This window comes from Meriones unguiculatus, chromosome 7 (assembly GCF_030254825.1).
Source record: "Meriones unguiculatus strain TT.TT164.6M chromosome 7, Bangor_MerUng_6.1, whole genome shotgun sequence".
Taxonomy (NCBI): Eukaryota; Metazoa; Chordata; class Mammalia; order Rodentia; family Muridae; genus Meriones; species Meriones unguiculatus.
The window spans coordinates 74,026,146-74,043,034 of NC_083355.1; the positions used below are offsets into that span (position 1 = coordinate 74,026,146).

The following is a 16,889-nucleotide window of genomic DNA, read 5'->3' on the forward strand; positions in this document are numbered from 1 at the left end:
AAAGAGGAATAAAAAGAAAACAGGCTGGAAATCAGGAACTCCTCACTTGTTATTATGTCTGAATTACTTTAAGGAGCAAAAAAAAAAAATGCATTCTAATATTAGAGACTTAAAAATAAATGCCATTTCTTGTGAAAACAACAAGAGTGCCAGATGAACCTGTGTGAAAGACCGAGCTGAACGCAAGCGTTTGATTTCCTTGATGAGGAAAGAAGTAAAGAGAGCAGGAGACTTTAAATCGTTGTAAAGAAGGTGAAGCAGAGATGTGACCTCAAGAAACAAAGCCAGCACCGCTCTCCAGAAGGCACTGTACCTTTACAATCAATGATGGTGACTGACAACAGTGTGCTGTTTAGAGAGATGTGTGATCCTTCACACAGGGATGCAAAAAAAAACTGTGCCTGCATATAAAATGTGCATTAAGATGAGAATGGTTGATTGCATGCACAGGTAAAAGAAACAAACAAGTCAGAGTGTATTATGGCAAGATCTTTCCTCATTAAGTCCATTAAAACATAAATATGCATGTACGTATGTAAGCGTAAACATAAAAAATACATGTGTCTATCCACTAAATACAGAGATTATTGATATTACCGGTAATATTTGCCATCATATTAATGTGATAGTGCATATCCTCTACTGACTATGTATTATGTTACAAGTTATGAAAATTTGAAGTGAAGTTTCTTTTCTCATAAATGTCTTAGAGCAGGTTACCAAATAGCTCAGTTGATAAATATTTTTGCCATACAAGCTTCAGGTCATGATTTGGGCCCTCAGAACCTATGAGAAAATGTCAAGTATAGTGGGACACACTAGCAGTCTGCACCTGAAGAAGGACACCCGACGCTGCCCACTGACCTTTCTATTTACCTACCCATGTGCAGAAGAAGAATAGGGAAACACATTTCTTTAAGGACTATCACTATCACATACAATTTTCATTCACAACTAAACAAAGTATATTTAATTATTTTCAAACATTTTAGTTAAGCTGGAGTTTACTTACAGTACACATCCACTCGGATTGATTTTATTGCTGGGGACCCCAAGCCGTTCTCTGCTTTACAGTAGTATCGGCCTCCTTGGTGTCTCTGGATCTTTGTAATCCTCAGAGTCTCATTGAAGACACTTGAGTCTTGGAATCTGTCAGAGGCGCTTCCTGCTGTTTTGGTCCACCTGATCTGAGCAAGCATCAACAAAGATTGTTACTTTAGGTTGGTTTTCCGCAGACAACCAAACAGAAGGGATTCATCTGAAGAGCTGCCCTCTACCGCATCAGGGTGGCTTCTCCCATCATGTTAGTGGGAAAATGAAATACGTGGACCCAAATAAGTTGCAAATTCACAAGCGCCAATGTCATCACTGAAGAGGGCTCACCGTTTAGATTCAATTGCATGGGATTTATCAATAGTCTAATCAGGTTGAAGGCAACACATAGTAGAATCATGACTCGGTTTCTGTGTCTACTGAGCATTTCATTTTTCCCCCATACACTTCTGAAATTTGGAAAGTACTTTTCACTATTTAGACCAAATAGACTCTCATTTCATTTTGGACATGCTTCATTATTTTATTTAAAATTTTCTCTTTGGTTTAGATAATGTAGGAACATTACCATAATGGCTTATTGAGATTATGTATAATTTTATACACCTGGTTGTTAAAAGAGGTTTTTTTTTTTTTTTAATTTAATGGCTTTGCTTTAATACGCCTACAAATGATTCGCTATTTTGAAAATTAGAATTCACTTTACATCAATAATTATTTTCAAAAATGTGTAAACTTTTTCAAAGAGTGCAATCCTATTAAACTGTCAAAACAGTTTGAATATCTAAAACCGTCCATCATAAACAATACCATTCTTTTAAACACAGCTGTGTGCAACAGATTTTGTGTTTGCTAGCAATTACCACTGGTATTCAACTTAAATTTTGTGTTTTCATATACAAAACCTGCAAAAAGCCACATCCTGGTACTGTATACTGCAACAAGATAGAAAATGAAAACTGTTTGGTTTTCATTTACTCTTTGCCTTTCCTGTGTATTTTTTAAAATTTACTTAGGGTTTGGAAACAACTGCTGGAAATAGTCTGCTCAAATATGCATAAAAATATACATGTTGAATCATGGAGAAGCTGAACTAGGAGTTTTCAAGTTTAAAGCTCTTTAATGCCATTTTTAACAAAATTACTTTCACATACTGCACACTAAATTTACGGTGTAATGGCATCAAGGCATCTTTAAAAAGTTTTTCACATTATAAAATAGCAGGGTTACTATAATCATGTTTCCTCTGCACTATAAAAGCAACAAAAATGTTACCCAGAGATCACTAAACTAAAGGAAATAATGAATATTTATTCAAATATTTGTGTACACATGACAAATTTCAGGGAGTAAATGCACAGTTCACAGCCAGGCAATTTAGTAATTATCTTATCTGCAGAAACTGTAATGATGGTAATGTTTCCATTGAGATATCTAAGATTCTGTTTCAATTTAAATTTTAATATTCACAGGTAAAAATAAAGATTATTTAAATAAATACATGATATTTAGTGTGTAAAGAGAATTTATTTTAAGTGAATAGATTGTTGTCTTTAGTATAACACACTAAAATTATAGTTATTGTACAGGAATTTTTTGCAAACACTTCAAAGCAATGTTAAAGCTGATTCAGAAAACTGGATGTTTTAGTACAAAAGGTCTGAATTAAAATTATAGATATGATCTAGGTCTATCTCATGTGTAAAATTATGTTTTATAATACACATAATTGTTTGGACAACATTATTTTGCTTGTACATATGGTTAATGATAGGAAAAGTGTGTGTGTGTGTGTGTGTGTGTGTGTGTGTGCATGCAAGATGGGGGAGAGGAATGAGGGAGAGCAGACGAGAGAGGCAATGATGATATAGAGAACCAAAAAACATTAATATTTTAGTCCTAGAACACTGAGACATTTTTTAAGTTATTGAGGTCCCCAAGTTTTTTTTGCTAACTTTAATTTTACGTACTTCTCTGTTTGTTTATTTATTTTTTATTTATGTTTATTCTTTATAAATCAGGTTTTGATCAAAGTAAAATTACATCAACCCCTTTGTCCCCAGTATGCTACCAACTACCTCTCTCATGTTCTCCTTACCCTCAAGTTGATAACCTATTTTTCTCTGATTTTTCTTGGTGCATAGATAGATAGCTATAAACGCACATACTACCTACATACATGCATACATACTAGCACATACTTGTGTGTGTGTGTGTGTGTGTACGCATTGCATATTGAAACAAATTTGGGACTTCACCTAACTGTAGTAAAAATGATTAAGATCAACAAATCTACTGAGAACAAATGCTGTTGGAGTTGTAGAGAGAAAGAGGAACCCTCTTTCATTTCGGTATGGATGCAAATTGCTGCAGCCACTACTGAAAGGAGTGTGGAGGGTTCTCAAAATGCTGTAAATAAATCTGCTGTGCGCTACATTCACTGGCACATTACCGAAGGGTTCAATGCTCTATATTCCACAGATTTGCTTAGCAATGTTCATTACCACCATTTTCACAATAGCTAAGAAATAGAGACAAGCTAAATTCCCTTTAACAGATGATAGATAATAAAAATGTAGTGAATATACACAACAAAATACTTTCAAGTGTAATTATTTATCCATGTAGTGTATTATTAAAGATCAATTATTTATTTATTTATTTATTATTTATACAGTATTCTGTCTACATGTATGTCTGCAAGCCAGAAGAAGGCACATGACCTCATTATAGATGGTTATGAGCCACCATGTGGTTGCTGTGAATTGAAGTCAAAACAGCCAGTGCTCTTAACCTCAGAGTCACCTCTCCAGTTTATTGGAGTTTAAACCTCAGACTTCCAGAATTAAAGTTTGCCTTTTTACCAGCTGAACCACGTGAGGCTTCTCATTTATTCTTAGAAAAAAAAACAGGTTATATTAATCTATATAATCCCTGTTTTAGACATACTGTTAAAGCTATACCATATCAAAATAAGTAAGGCTTTTAATATATATTTTACAAAACAAGTAAGAGTAAAATGGTTTACGGTACTATCTCTTTAGGATCTAACTTAGAGGGACCACATAAGCCAGAATCTCGTATCAGCTCCTGCACATCCTCTATTTGAAGTATTTCTTTTTGCAAGTATACAAAGAAAATCTGAAACCACAGTGGTATTTAGTCAGGAAAACATGACTATTCAAAAGCCTTTTCAGAGAATCATGCATCTTCCACACTAAAACTCCACAAGTGGTAGGTTTCCAACATTTTTTGCAGAGTATAATCTAAAACCACACTGAAAAACTTTCTCTACTCTATTATGTGAAGACCTATCAGTCAATTTTACTCTTTGAATGGACTTTATATTCTGCATTATTTTGTAACATTGCACATTATTCATTTGGGACATACCCTCTGAGTTACAAAGGTCTAAAAATATACGTTACTACTACCAAATTTCACCATTATAAGATACAATTGGAAAGCACATATAATAGTTCCACCACCACTCTCTTCATTTAAATGTTAAACCATTATATTACTGACTTTCACAAATTATCATTTTCCTCTTAAAGCCATAATATAGTATGTAATATATTACATAATATATCTAAATTATTAATTAGTATATAGATTACTGATTAATAATGGATGATGCAATATTTACCTATAGAATATATGTAATATATTTATAGATCATGTACTATATTAATATTATATATTGTTTCTATACTTACCTTTGGGGAGAATATGGCCTGGTCATTTTATTCATGTTAAAAATGTATAGAAAATACACAAGTCTGAATCACCACATTTCCAGTAGTGGCCACTCTTTTAAATCAAGTGGTCATGAAAAGAAAGTGGCTAGTTCACCACATGGATCTCTTTTCTTAAGAATACCAATTTTTGCCAGGAATAAGTGCTCTTTTTTAAAAAGATATTTTCTATTTTGTCACTTGGAGTATTAAAAGTATTCCAGCTTTAGGAAGTTAATATTGTTCACTTTTATGGATTTACTCAAGATATATTTAAAAACACCTTTTTGTGGTAAGCGTGTGGTGGTCAGGTTGAAGCATGGAATTATGTTAATATCACTGCTATGCTTTTGCTTGAGTGGCATCTGTTCACCCTTCTGCTGCTTTGCACCATCACCACAAATGCTACACAGACACAAAGTGTCCTTTTTCCTCACAATCACTATAAGGATCACAATCCACCCCCAGAGAGATTTGTAACCATCTCCTTGAAAATGCTTTCTGTTAAAAATACAGACACCGTGACCCAGACAGGAGATGGAGGACATCACACTGGTGGCATTTTAAAGAAAAATAATGGAGGATTGCTTACGAAGCCATGTGGAAATAACAGAATGTATATGTACAAGGTGGAAAGAGCTGTTTCTATGAGTGTCCTCTTATGGTAAGATAACTTCAAGGTACACTGGAGACTTAAATGTAGAAAACTGATTTCTTAACAAGTCCTAAGATGAAATGGTAGACTCTGCTGCAATACTTAATGCCCAGTACTTCTAATCAACCTCCCCAATCTTAGAAGAGTAATTCAACAAATATACCAATCAGTTTTGTCATGCAGATCAGAATATAATATAATATATTATAAAATATATAAAATAATATAAAAGTCAGAATTTCTGGGTCGCATTCAATTATAAACATTATCTTTACATATATGTCATTTATAGTGTAGTAAATGAATATGAATAGAAACATTATAACATTGTCATTTAAAAAGAAAACACAATGAACATGATGCAGATGAAAATTCTATTAGCATTTTCATGTGAAAAGTCTTCATAAAAACAAGAGGAAGTAAAGTTTGACTCCCAGTCAAAAACAGTGAGAACCTAGTAGGATTGCAAGAATAAGATAGCAAAAGTTCCTTTCAGAAAATTTTATGAACGATGTGATAGATGCAAACATTCTTACTTTGACTTTGCAATTGTCCAATTTATAATTATTTATTACAACTTATTTATCTATGAAATAAATAAGTTGTAATAAATAAGAATAGATAAAATGATCCTACTGTGAAGATACAAAAGGGCTGAGAAAATCGGTCAATTGTGGAGTGCTTGATTAATATGCTTCAGGTGTTGTGTTCCATTTACAGAATTAACAAGAGAGAAATCATGCCTGGGACTGGAAATATAGCCAACTATCCAAGGCAACTGAAGTCAAGGAATTTAGGAGATGAACATGTCACCACTGCTTTATTAAATAGGCATTTCCGCCAAATCTACTCAAAATATTTGTTCCTATACCCACAGATAAGTGTAGTCCACATCACTCATTAATGAACTGTCTCTTTGTAACAGACGGAGACCATTACAGCAAACCACAACCAAAATACAGAGTTGCAGAGCCTAGTTACAACTGCCACATCTGCAACACAAATTCTGCACCTAAGACTCAGGGCTAATTGGAAAGATGGTAAGAGCCAAAGGAATATGGAGCTTGCTGGGCAACTGTCTCCTCCAAGTGTCAGAAGCTACACCCACGAAGTCTCAGGAGAATGGCTGCTGAGTCAAGACAAAGAGGACACCAGATGTGGTAAAGAGTATGGGGAAAGCTCATGAAGCCGCAATCCTAGGCAAAGAACTACGCACAGCTAAGCAGGAGAAATAGTCTTCACCATGGAAGAGCACAGACTTGTTATCCACTACCAAATGATCAACCCAGAAAACATGATTATAAGTAACCTTATGCGGAGTGAGGAGGCTGATTTTATTTAGTGTGTGTGTGTGTGTGTGTTGTATCTATGCATTGTTTTCAATTAAAATTACTCCAATCTAAAATGATTTAATTCAAAATTATATAGTTTTCTTTTTTTCAGTACAAAATTTGTTTTTGTTTTTTTTTTCTTTTTTAATTTATTTATTTATTCAATTTACATCCAAATTGTAGCCCCCTCCCCCCTCTCGTTCAGGTCCCATCCTCCTTCCATCTTCCCCATATCTCACCTCCCTCCCCCTCAGAAAGAGGATTTCCCCACTCACCCCTCCCAGGGCATCAAGTCTTTTCAGGACTGAGGACTCAGTGGCCTGACCTGGAAGCCCCGCCAGGGGGAAGCAATCGAAAACCATGCAAGAGAGTACTTGTCAGAGATAGGCCCCACTCCCCTTGCTAGGGAACCCACTGGAAGATCAAGCTGTCGATCGTATGTACATAGGTCTTGGGTCCACTCCATAAGTGGTCGTTCATTGGTGTCAGTGTCTGCAAGTCCCCCTGGGCCCAGGCTAGTTGGCTCTGTTGGTTTTCTTCCAGAGAGCCTGTTCTATCGAAGTCCATCTATACCCTTGCTCCCACACATCTACAAGGCTCCCTTGCTCTGCCCAGTATTTGGCTGTGAGTCTCCGCATCTGTTTCAACCAACTGCTGGGTGGAGCCTTTCAACAGAAAGCTCTGCCAGCCTCCTGTCTGTAGGCACAGCGAGTGTCATTAATAGTGTTAGGAGTAGGCTCTCTCCCAGGTATAGACAGGCATTGATTGGACATTCCCGCAATCTCTGCTCTATCTTTATTCCTGCACATTTTGTAGTCAGAGTAAATTTTGGGTGGAAAGTTTTTGTAGGTGGACTGGTGTTCTCCTCCCTCTACTTGGAGTTCTGTTGGATTAAAGGGTGGCCTCTTCAATCTCCATGTCCTTCTCTGGCAGGGGTCTCGGCTACAGTCACCTCCAAATTCTCTCAGATGCCTATCATGTCACAGGTCTCCAGCCTATCACAGAGATGTCTCAGGCTGTGGTTTCTCTTCTCTCTGCGAGCCTTCTGTTCTCCTCCTCCCCTCCAGCCTTCCCTGGCCTCCCCATTTCAGATCCCCACCCTCCTTTCCCTCAGCACTCCCTCTCCTATCCTGATCTCTCTCGTCCAGCACTTCCTCTGTCTTTTCTATTTCTCCTTCTCAGCGAGGTTCACGCACCCCATCCTTGCACTCTCCTTGTTGCTTAGCTTCTTTGGGTAGAACGGTTATCCTATTCCATAATGGCTACTATCTGCTAGTAAGGGGGTACATAACATGTGTGTATTTCTGGGTCTGTGTTACTTCACTCAGGATGATCTTTTTTAGTTCCATCCAGTTGCCTGAAATTTTCATGATTTCCTTGTTTTTAATAGCTGAATAGTATTCCATACTGTAAATGTACCATAGTTTCTTAATTCATCTTTCAGTTGAGGGACCTCTGGGTTGTATCTAGTTTCTGCTATTAAAAATAAAGGTGCTGTTAACATAGTTGATCGAATGTCCTCGTTGTAGGATAGAGCATCCTTTGAGTATATACAGGATAGAGCTGAGTTTTGAGGTAGAGCTATTCTCAATCCTCTGAGAAGCCTCCAGATTGATTTCCAAAGTGGTTGTACAAGTTTGCACTTCTACCAGCAATGGAGGAGGGTTCCCCTTTCTCCACATCCTTGTCAGCGTAAGCTGTCACTTGATTTTTAAATCATGTCTATTCTGACGGTATATGATGGAATCTGTCTTTTGATTTCCCTGTTTCTGATGACTTATGCTGTTGAGCATTTTATCAAATGTTTCTCTGCCATTCGATATTCCTCTGTTGAGAATTCTATAGCTCTGTACCCAATTTTTTCTATTGTTATTTTTCTTCACAGTTTATTCAAGATGTATCCCAATTGAAGCCCCCTCCCTCCCACCATCCACTGCTCTTCCCCTCATTCCCTTACACTAGTCCATGAAAGTGGGAGTCCTGCACTGTTTCCATCTTCCCATAGCTTATTAAGTCTCATGAGGACTGCTTGAATTCTCTTTTATTAATTGGATTATTTGGTTAATTGGTGTTTAATTTCCTGGGTTCTTTATATATTTTGAATATTAGCACTTGGTCAAATGTAGGTTTGGTCTTTTCTCAATCTGTAGGCTGTTGTTTTGTTCTGTTGACAATGTCCTTTGCTACAGAAACTTTTTAGTTTCATGAGGTCCCATTTGTTAATTGTTGATCTTAGAGCCAGAGCTGTTGGTTTTCTCTTCAGGAAGTTGTCTCCTATGCCAATGAGTTTAAGGCTCTTTTCGATTTTTTTTCTAATAGATTTAATATTTCTGTTTTTATGTTAAGGTCCTTGATCTACTTGGACTTGGGTTTTGTGCAGGGTAATAGATGTGGGCCTATTTGCTATTTATACATATAGACATCCAGTTACACCAGCACCATTTGTTGAAGATGGTATCATTTTTCCGTTATATGGTTTTGGCTTCTTTGTCAAAAAGCAAGTGTCCACAAATGTGTGGATTTATTTCTGGGTCTTCAGTCCAATTCCATTGATCCACCAGTCTGTTTCTATGCCAGTACCATGTAGTTTTTTTTTTTTTCTGTTGCTTTGTTGCAGAGCTTGAAATCAGGGATGGAGATACCTAGAGAAGTTCTTTTTCTTTTCTTAATTTTTTATTTAACTTTTATTAATTACACTTTATTCATTTTGTATCCCCCCCATAAGCTCCTCCCTCCTCCCCTGCCGATCCCACCAACCCTCCACTTTCTGCATGCATGCCCCTCCCCAAGTCCACTGATAGGGAAGGTCCCCCTCTCCTTCTTTCTGATCTTAGTCTATCAGTTCTCATCAGAAGTGGCTGCATTGTCATCTTCTGTGGCCTGGTAAGGCTGCTCCCCCCTCAGGGGGAGGTGATCATAGAGCAGGCCAATCAGATTATGTCAGAGGTAGTCCCTCTTCACATTACTATGTAACCCACTTGGACAGTGAACTGCCATGGGCTACATCTGTGCAGGGGTTCTAGGTTATCTCCATGAATAGTCCTTGGTTGGAGTATGAGTCTCTGGGAAGTTCCCTGTGTTCAGATTTTCTTGTTCTGTTGCTCTCCTTGTGGAGTTCCTGTCCTCTCCAGCTCTTACTATTTCCCACCTCTTACATAAGATTCCCTGCACTCTGCCCAACAGTTGGCCATCAGGCTCAGCATCTGCTTTGATAATCTGTAGGGCAGAGGCTTTCAGAGGCCCTCTGTGGCAGGTTCCTAGGTTGTTTCCTGTTTTCTTCTTCTTCTGATGTCCATCCTCTTTGCCTTTCAGAATGGGGATTGAACATTTTAGTTAGGGTTGTCTCTTTTGCTTAGTGTGTTTAGATGTACAGATTTTAGGGGGTTTGTCCTATGTTGTATGTTTATATGAGTAAGTATATACCGTGTGTGTCTTTTTGCTTCTGGGACAACTCACTCAGGATGATCCTTTCCAGGTCCCACCTTCAGACAACTAGGAATAACGCTTCCTCAAGATCCAGCCATACCACTCCTAAGCATATATCCAAAAGAGACTCAAGTACACAAAAAGGACATTTGCTCAACCATGTTTGTAGCAGCTTTATTTGTAATAGCCAGAAGCTGGAAACATCCCAGATGCCCCTCAACTGAAGAATGGATGCAGAAATTGTGGTACATCTATACAATGTAGTATTACTCAGCAATGAAAAATAAGGAAATCATGAAATTCACAGGTAAATGGTGGGATCTGGAAAGAGAAGTTCTTTATAGCATTTTCATTGACTGATGTATCAAAATCTTCTATCATATCTTCTATGCCTGAGATTCTCTCTTTCACCTCTGTATTCTGTTGGAACTACTTGTGTCAGTAGTTCCTCTTTTCTTTCCTAAGTTTTCCATTTCCAGGATTGTCTCAGATTGTGTTTGCTTCAGTGCTTCTATTTCCCTTTGCAGGTCTTGAACAGTTTTAGTCATTTCCTTTCCTGTTTGCTTATTTTTTTTTCTGTGTTTATTTAAGGGATTTTTCTTTAAGACAGACTTCCCCTCTGCTGGCAATTTCCAATGACCTTTGTCCCTGAGGCTACAGGCTAAGCTTGAGAACAGGAAGTAGTATGAAAAGGGTTCAGGTTTGGCCCTCACCTCTATTGGCAGTCTGAAATTGCCGCTGTCCTGGAACTGCAGGAAGAGCCTATGCCAGAAACTAGCACACAGTGAGCTGGGGCAGACCTCACCAATTCTAACAGTCTGCAATGTCCGTTGTCTCTAAGAACACAGACTGAGATGGCATCAGGGATTTGGCACACAGAGGTCTTGGAGCAGACCCCACCTGACCTGATGGTCCCCTATGACCATTGTCCCTGGCACATAAAGTTTGGTTTGGTAGTCATACAAGAGACCTCACCTCTGCTGGTGGTCTCTGGCCATCCCTGAGACCACAGGCTAAGCTATATTATATATATGGCTTATATATTATATATAAGTATATATATATATATATATATATATATATATATATATATATTGAAGCGCCTTTTTCCTAGTTTTGCTCTTAAATGATAACTGTATATTGAAAAAGAGCCCATCTCTTGATGTTTTTCAGAAGTTTGTTGCTAACCCACTCTTCACAAGTCTCTGTGTTGGGGGGGGTTAAAGTTGAGTTTTCTCATCCCCTCCCAGGAATGCTATGCTAAAACTGCCTTTGTTGGTCACAGAAACAACAAAAAGAACAGTGCTGCAAGGCAAAGTTTCTTCGCAGTACTAGGACTATAAGTATTTAATTCCACCTGGACAAAGTAATAGAGATTTATATTCTCTGATTCAACGTTCCAGTGTGATTGCCTTTCACAATAAATCAGCTCTTTGATTAAGTGAAAACATGCCAAAGAGAGGTGGATCTCTGTAAATTTGAGGCTAGCCTGATCCACACACTGAGTTCAGATCAGCCAGGGCAACATGGGAAACCATGTCTCAAACAAACAAACAAACAAACAAAATGGCATCAAGATTGAGCAGAAATGTGAAAGAGGGGGAAATTCTGCTTAGCTATAATAGCATACTTACTTGGGGGACAGACTAGTAGAAAAGCAGACGTTTGAGCAGTATTGTCTTGATTCAGGTAGCCATGCACTGACTAAAATTTCTGGGCTTAATTGCTGTGTAACAGGTAGAGGTAAAACTAATGAGTGGCTCTGATAAAATACTAGTTCATTCCTTCTAGTTGGAAACTAAATTACTGATAGACTTTGATGCCACAGCGTTTATCATCTGTGTGCAAGTATCATGGCTCATCCACTTTTCATATAGTCTGCTAAACCCTAAAACACTGAGAATGCTAGACCTCTCCACTACTCAGGATTATTGCTTTAGAGCATCCATTGTTTCAAAAATTCAATAAAAATGAAGACGCAACTTACCCAAACTTATGGGATACAATGAAAGCAGTGCTAAGAGGCAAGTTCCTCGAATTAAGTGCCTTCAGAAAGAAGTTTGAGACATCTCATTCTAACAATTTAATGGCACACCTGAGAGCCATAGAAAAAAAAAAAAGAAGCAGACACACCCAAGAAAAGTAGACAGTTCAAAATAATCAAATTTAGGACTGAAATCAATAAATTAGAAACAAATAAAACAATTCAAAGAATCAATGAAACCAAGAGCTGGTTCTTTTAGATAGCCAAACTAACTAAAAGGCAGAGAGAAACTACTCAAATCAGCAAAAACAGAAATGAAAAGGGGGACATGATGACAGACACAGAGGAAATTCAAGAATCATTAGGTCTTACTTCAAAAGCCTATAGGCCACAAAATTTTAATCTAAATAAAATGTACAATTTCCTTGGTTGATTCCATTTACCAAAGCTACACCAAGATCAAGTAAATAGATTCAACAGTCCTATTTCCCCTCAAGGAAATAGAAGCAGTTATCAAAAGTCTTCTTGCCAAAAAAAAGCCTAGGGCCAGTTGGTTTCAGCACAGAATTCTAACAGACCTTCAAAGTAGAGCTAGCACCAATACTCTTCAAACTATTCCACAAAATAGAAACAGAAGAAACATTGCCGAACTCATTCTATGAGGCAACAGTAACCTTGATACCTAAACCACATAAAGACCCAACAAAAAAGGAGAACTTCAGACCTATCTCTCTTATGAACATTGACACAAAAATACTCAATAAAATACTTGCCAACCAAATCCAAGAACACATAAAAGACATCATTCACCATGACCAAGTAGGTTTCATCCCAGGCATGCAGGGGAGGTTCAAAACACAGAAATCCATCAATATAATCCACCACATAAACAAACAGAAGGAAGCAAAAACACATGATCATATCCTTAGATGCCAAAATAGCATTTGACAAATTCAAAACCCATTCATGCTTAAAGTTTTGGAGATAGAAGGCACATACCTAAACATAGTAAAAACAACATACAACAACCCTATAGCCAAATCAAAGTAAACACAGAGAAGCTTAAATCAGCCCCACTGAAATCTGGAACAAGGAAAGGCTGCCTGCTCTTTCTGTATCTCTTCAAAATAGTACTTGAAGTCCTAGCTAGAGGAGATCAAAGGGATTCAGTTCAAAACGAAAAAAGTCAAAGTATCACTGTTTGCAGATGATATGATAGTATACATGAGTGACCCCAAAAATTCTACCAGAGAACTCCTTCAGCATTTATTGTTTAAAATGAAGGTGATAAAACAAGGTCCTGGTGAGACTGTGGCTTGAGCTGGCCTGGTATTTGCCTTGCAGAAGTCAAGGAAGAGATTTCACCTCTGCTTGTGGTGCACACATCTTTAATTCCAGCTTTCAGAAGGCAGAGTCAGGCAGATCTCTGTGAGTTTGAGGTCAACCTGATCTATGGAAAGAGTAATGGGATAGCCAGGGCTACACAAATAAACACTTTCTCGGACAAACTAAAACATCAACAAAAACAAAATGGGAAATGATGGAAAAGAAAGTTTCTTTTTTAATTTCCTTCAACTTTAGTTGTGTTATATAACTTCCTTGAGTCTGATAATTAGAGAATTCCATTTTTTCTTTTTCCAAAGGTTTTAGAAAATAAATTTCTGTACTTTTTGAGATCATAATACAATTGCATAATTTCTCCCGTTCCTTTGTTTCCTTCAAATCCTCTATTTACCTCTTTGCTCCCTTTCAAATTTATGGCCTCTCCTATTTTCTTGTGTTTTTCTTTTTTTTAGTTAATTTATTTATTTATTATAGTTTATTCACTTTGTATTCCAGCTGTAGCTCCCTCCTTCATCCCCTCCCAAACCCACCTTCTCTTCCTCATCTCCTCCTAAGCTCCTCCCCAAGTCCACTGATAGAGGAGGTCCTCCCTTTCCTTCTGACCCTAGCCTATCAGGTCTCATCACGACTGGATGCATTGTCTTCCTCTGTGGTCTGGTAAGGCTGCTCCCCTCTAAAAGGGAGCCTATCAAAGAGCCAGCCACTGAGTTCATATCAGAGACAATCTCTGTTCCCCTTACTAAGGAACCCTCTTGGACACTGAACTGCCATGTGCTACATCTGTGCAGGGGGTCTAGGTTATCTCTATGCATGGTCCTCGGAGTAACAGTCCCAGAAAAGACCCTATGCCCAGATATTTTGGTTCTGTTGCTCTACTTGTGGAGCTCCTGTCCCCTCCAGCTCTTTCTATCTCCCCTTCTTTCATAAGATTGCCTACACTCTGCCCAAAATTTGGCTATGAGTTTTGTCATCTGCTTTGATACCCTGCTGGGTAGAATCTTTCAGAGGCCCCTATGGCAGGCTCCTTTAATTTGTATTACATATACATGTATTTATCTAACAAATTACATATATACATAATATATGTGATGTTTAGACTACATTTAATGACTAAATGATAGATATTTGCACCTTGTCATAGTAAACAATGCTTTATAACCATATTTTCATACATAATCACATATATATATACATATTATATCCTAAACCATATAAAAGATAGTAATAAAAGGTTAGAAACTAGTATTGAGAATTAAAGAATAGATGAAATGGTGAGAGAAATGTGCAACCTGAATCATTCATGTTTGACACTAAAAGAGAAAGAAAACCATTACAGTAAAATAAAGATCAGGACAGACATTGCACAAATTTTTAAAACACAAGGATTCAAGAAGCGCATTTTCAATGAGAAATTCTATTAATTTTTTATGAATGAGGAAAGTCAGTAATACAAAAAATAGCAACGAGAGGGGAGCCAAGATGGCGGCGCCGGGAAAACAGCACATCTGAGGAGCAGGACAGCACTTTCCGTGCAGAGACCAGGAGACTGAACTCGGGGCCCTGAAACTACATCGATTGTGTTTACCAGGTGAGGGGAGGCTCCCATGGCGTGGGAATCAGTCAGGTCCACTCACTGCTACCCAGCCAGAACCTGGAAGAAATCCCGGTAACGCAGGCTTTGGGTCTCCGGGCTGGAGTCGCAAGCGGGCGTGTCCCAGCCACTTTCCCAGGCTGATCCGTGGGCACAAGGGTACCTGCGACTGGGAGTCCCAGTCGCGGGGGGACCCCACGGGGAAGCAGGGTTGCGGGTCTGATCACAGGTCACCCAGTCTCTCCCCGGAAGGTCTCTGCCGCCATCACAGCCGAGCTCCTGCCCCGCGCAGAGAGCTTTGCGCTAAGCTCAGCGGCACCCACAAGCTGTGCGCCCCAGTACAACAGGGACTGGGAACCCCTGTACGGAGAGGACCACACAGAGAAGGAAGAAACCGTGCTGCTGGGGTCACCTAGGGAAAGTCTAGCAGCCTGCAGATTGCAAACAGACAGAACTGAGTGCCCCAAGACACTAGAGCAGTACTCACCCGCCACAGATTACCACAGCTGATCATTAAATTTAGAGCAAGAAACCCAGAAGGAGGGCAGCTGCCCCCAGGACTTCTCCCGGTGAGAGGAGAGCCCTCTTGACTAATCAGGACCACAGTTACCACCCAGGTCCCTATGCCTGAGGTGAGCTGTAGCAACTCCTGAAAAACACCAGACATCCAGGGACTATACCCAAAAAGCTGGGAAGGCTTCCTTGAGGAAAAACCATCTTCCTGCCAAAGGGATTCTCTCCACTACAACAGTCCAGGAACAACCAGAAACTAAATTCAAACAACTAAGATAGCCCAATGGGTAGAGGACAGCGTAAAAGTTCAACCAACAAAAGCCAGAGCATTATGGCATTTCCAGAACCCAGTTATCCAGCGGCAAATAGCCCTAGACACCCCAGCATAAATGAAATTCAAGGAGATGACCTAACATCTATGCTCAAGAAGATGATAACAGAGAAAACAAATAAAATACGAAAAGAAATGGAAGAAGCTGCAGCTAAAAAGTATGTGGCCTTTAGAGAGGAAATGCTTAAATCACTGAATGAAATACAAGAAACAGTGGATTGCTCAAACAAACAGCTGAAGGAATTGACGGAAAAACATGAAAATACAGTCAGACAGGAGAAGGAAACCAACAAAATAGCTCAAGACCTGAAGGTTGAATTGGAAAAATTAAAAAAAAAAACAAAACAAAACACAAATGGAAGAAATTGTGGAGAGAAAGAACTTAGGGAAGAAAGCAGGACTACAGAGGTTAGCATAACCAATAGGCTACAAGAAATGGAAGAAAGAATCTCAGGTGTGGAAGATACAATGGAAGAAATAGATGTATCTGTCAAAGAAAATGTTAACTCTAAAAAATTCCTGACACAGACCGTCCAAGAAATTCAAGACAACATAAAAAGACAAAACCTAAGAATAATAGGAATAGAGGAAAAAGAAGATTCCCTGCACCAAGGCCCAGAAAATATTTTCAACAAAATCATTGAAGAAAATTTCCCCAACTTAAAGGAGAGGCCAATAAGAATACAAGAGGCCTATAGAACACCCAATAAATTAGACCAGAAAAGAAAATCCTCCCGCCACATAATAATCAAAACTGTAAGTATACAGAACAAAGAAAAAATACTAAAAGCTGCAAGAGAAAAAGGCCAAGTAACATATAATGGGAAACCCGTTAGAATCACACCTGACTTTTCAACAGAGACTATGAAAGCCAGAAGGGCCTGGACAGATATCATGCAGACCCTAAGAGAACACAGATGTCAG

The 16,889-nt window shown here is 38.5% G+C and overlaps 1 protein-coding gene across 2 annotated transcripts in view; it reads right to left on the reverse strand.

Annotated features, from left to right (window-relative positions):
• The window catches only part of Mdga2 (MAM domain containing glycosylphosphatidylinositol anchor 2), an 886,150-nt gene that overhangs the window by 390,356 nt on the left and 478,905 nt on the right, over positions 1-16,889 (reverse strand). For both annotated transcript variants that reach the window (XM_060387568.1, XM_060387567.1), the window contains exon 3: positions 1,013-1,187. In XM_060387568.1, coding sequence (XP_060243551.1) covers positions 1,013-1,187 — 175 coding nt within the window. The remainder of the gene's footprint in view (positions 1-1,012; positions 1,188-16,889) is intronic.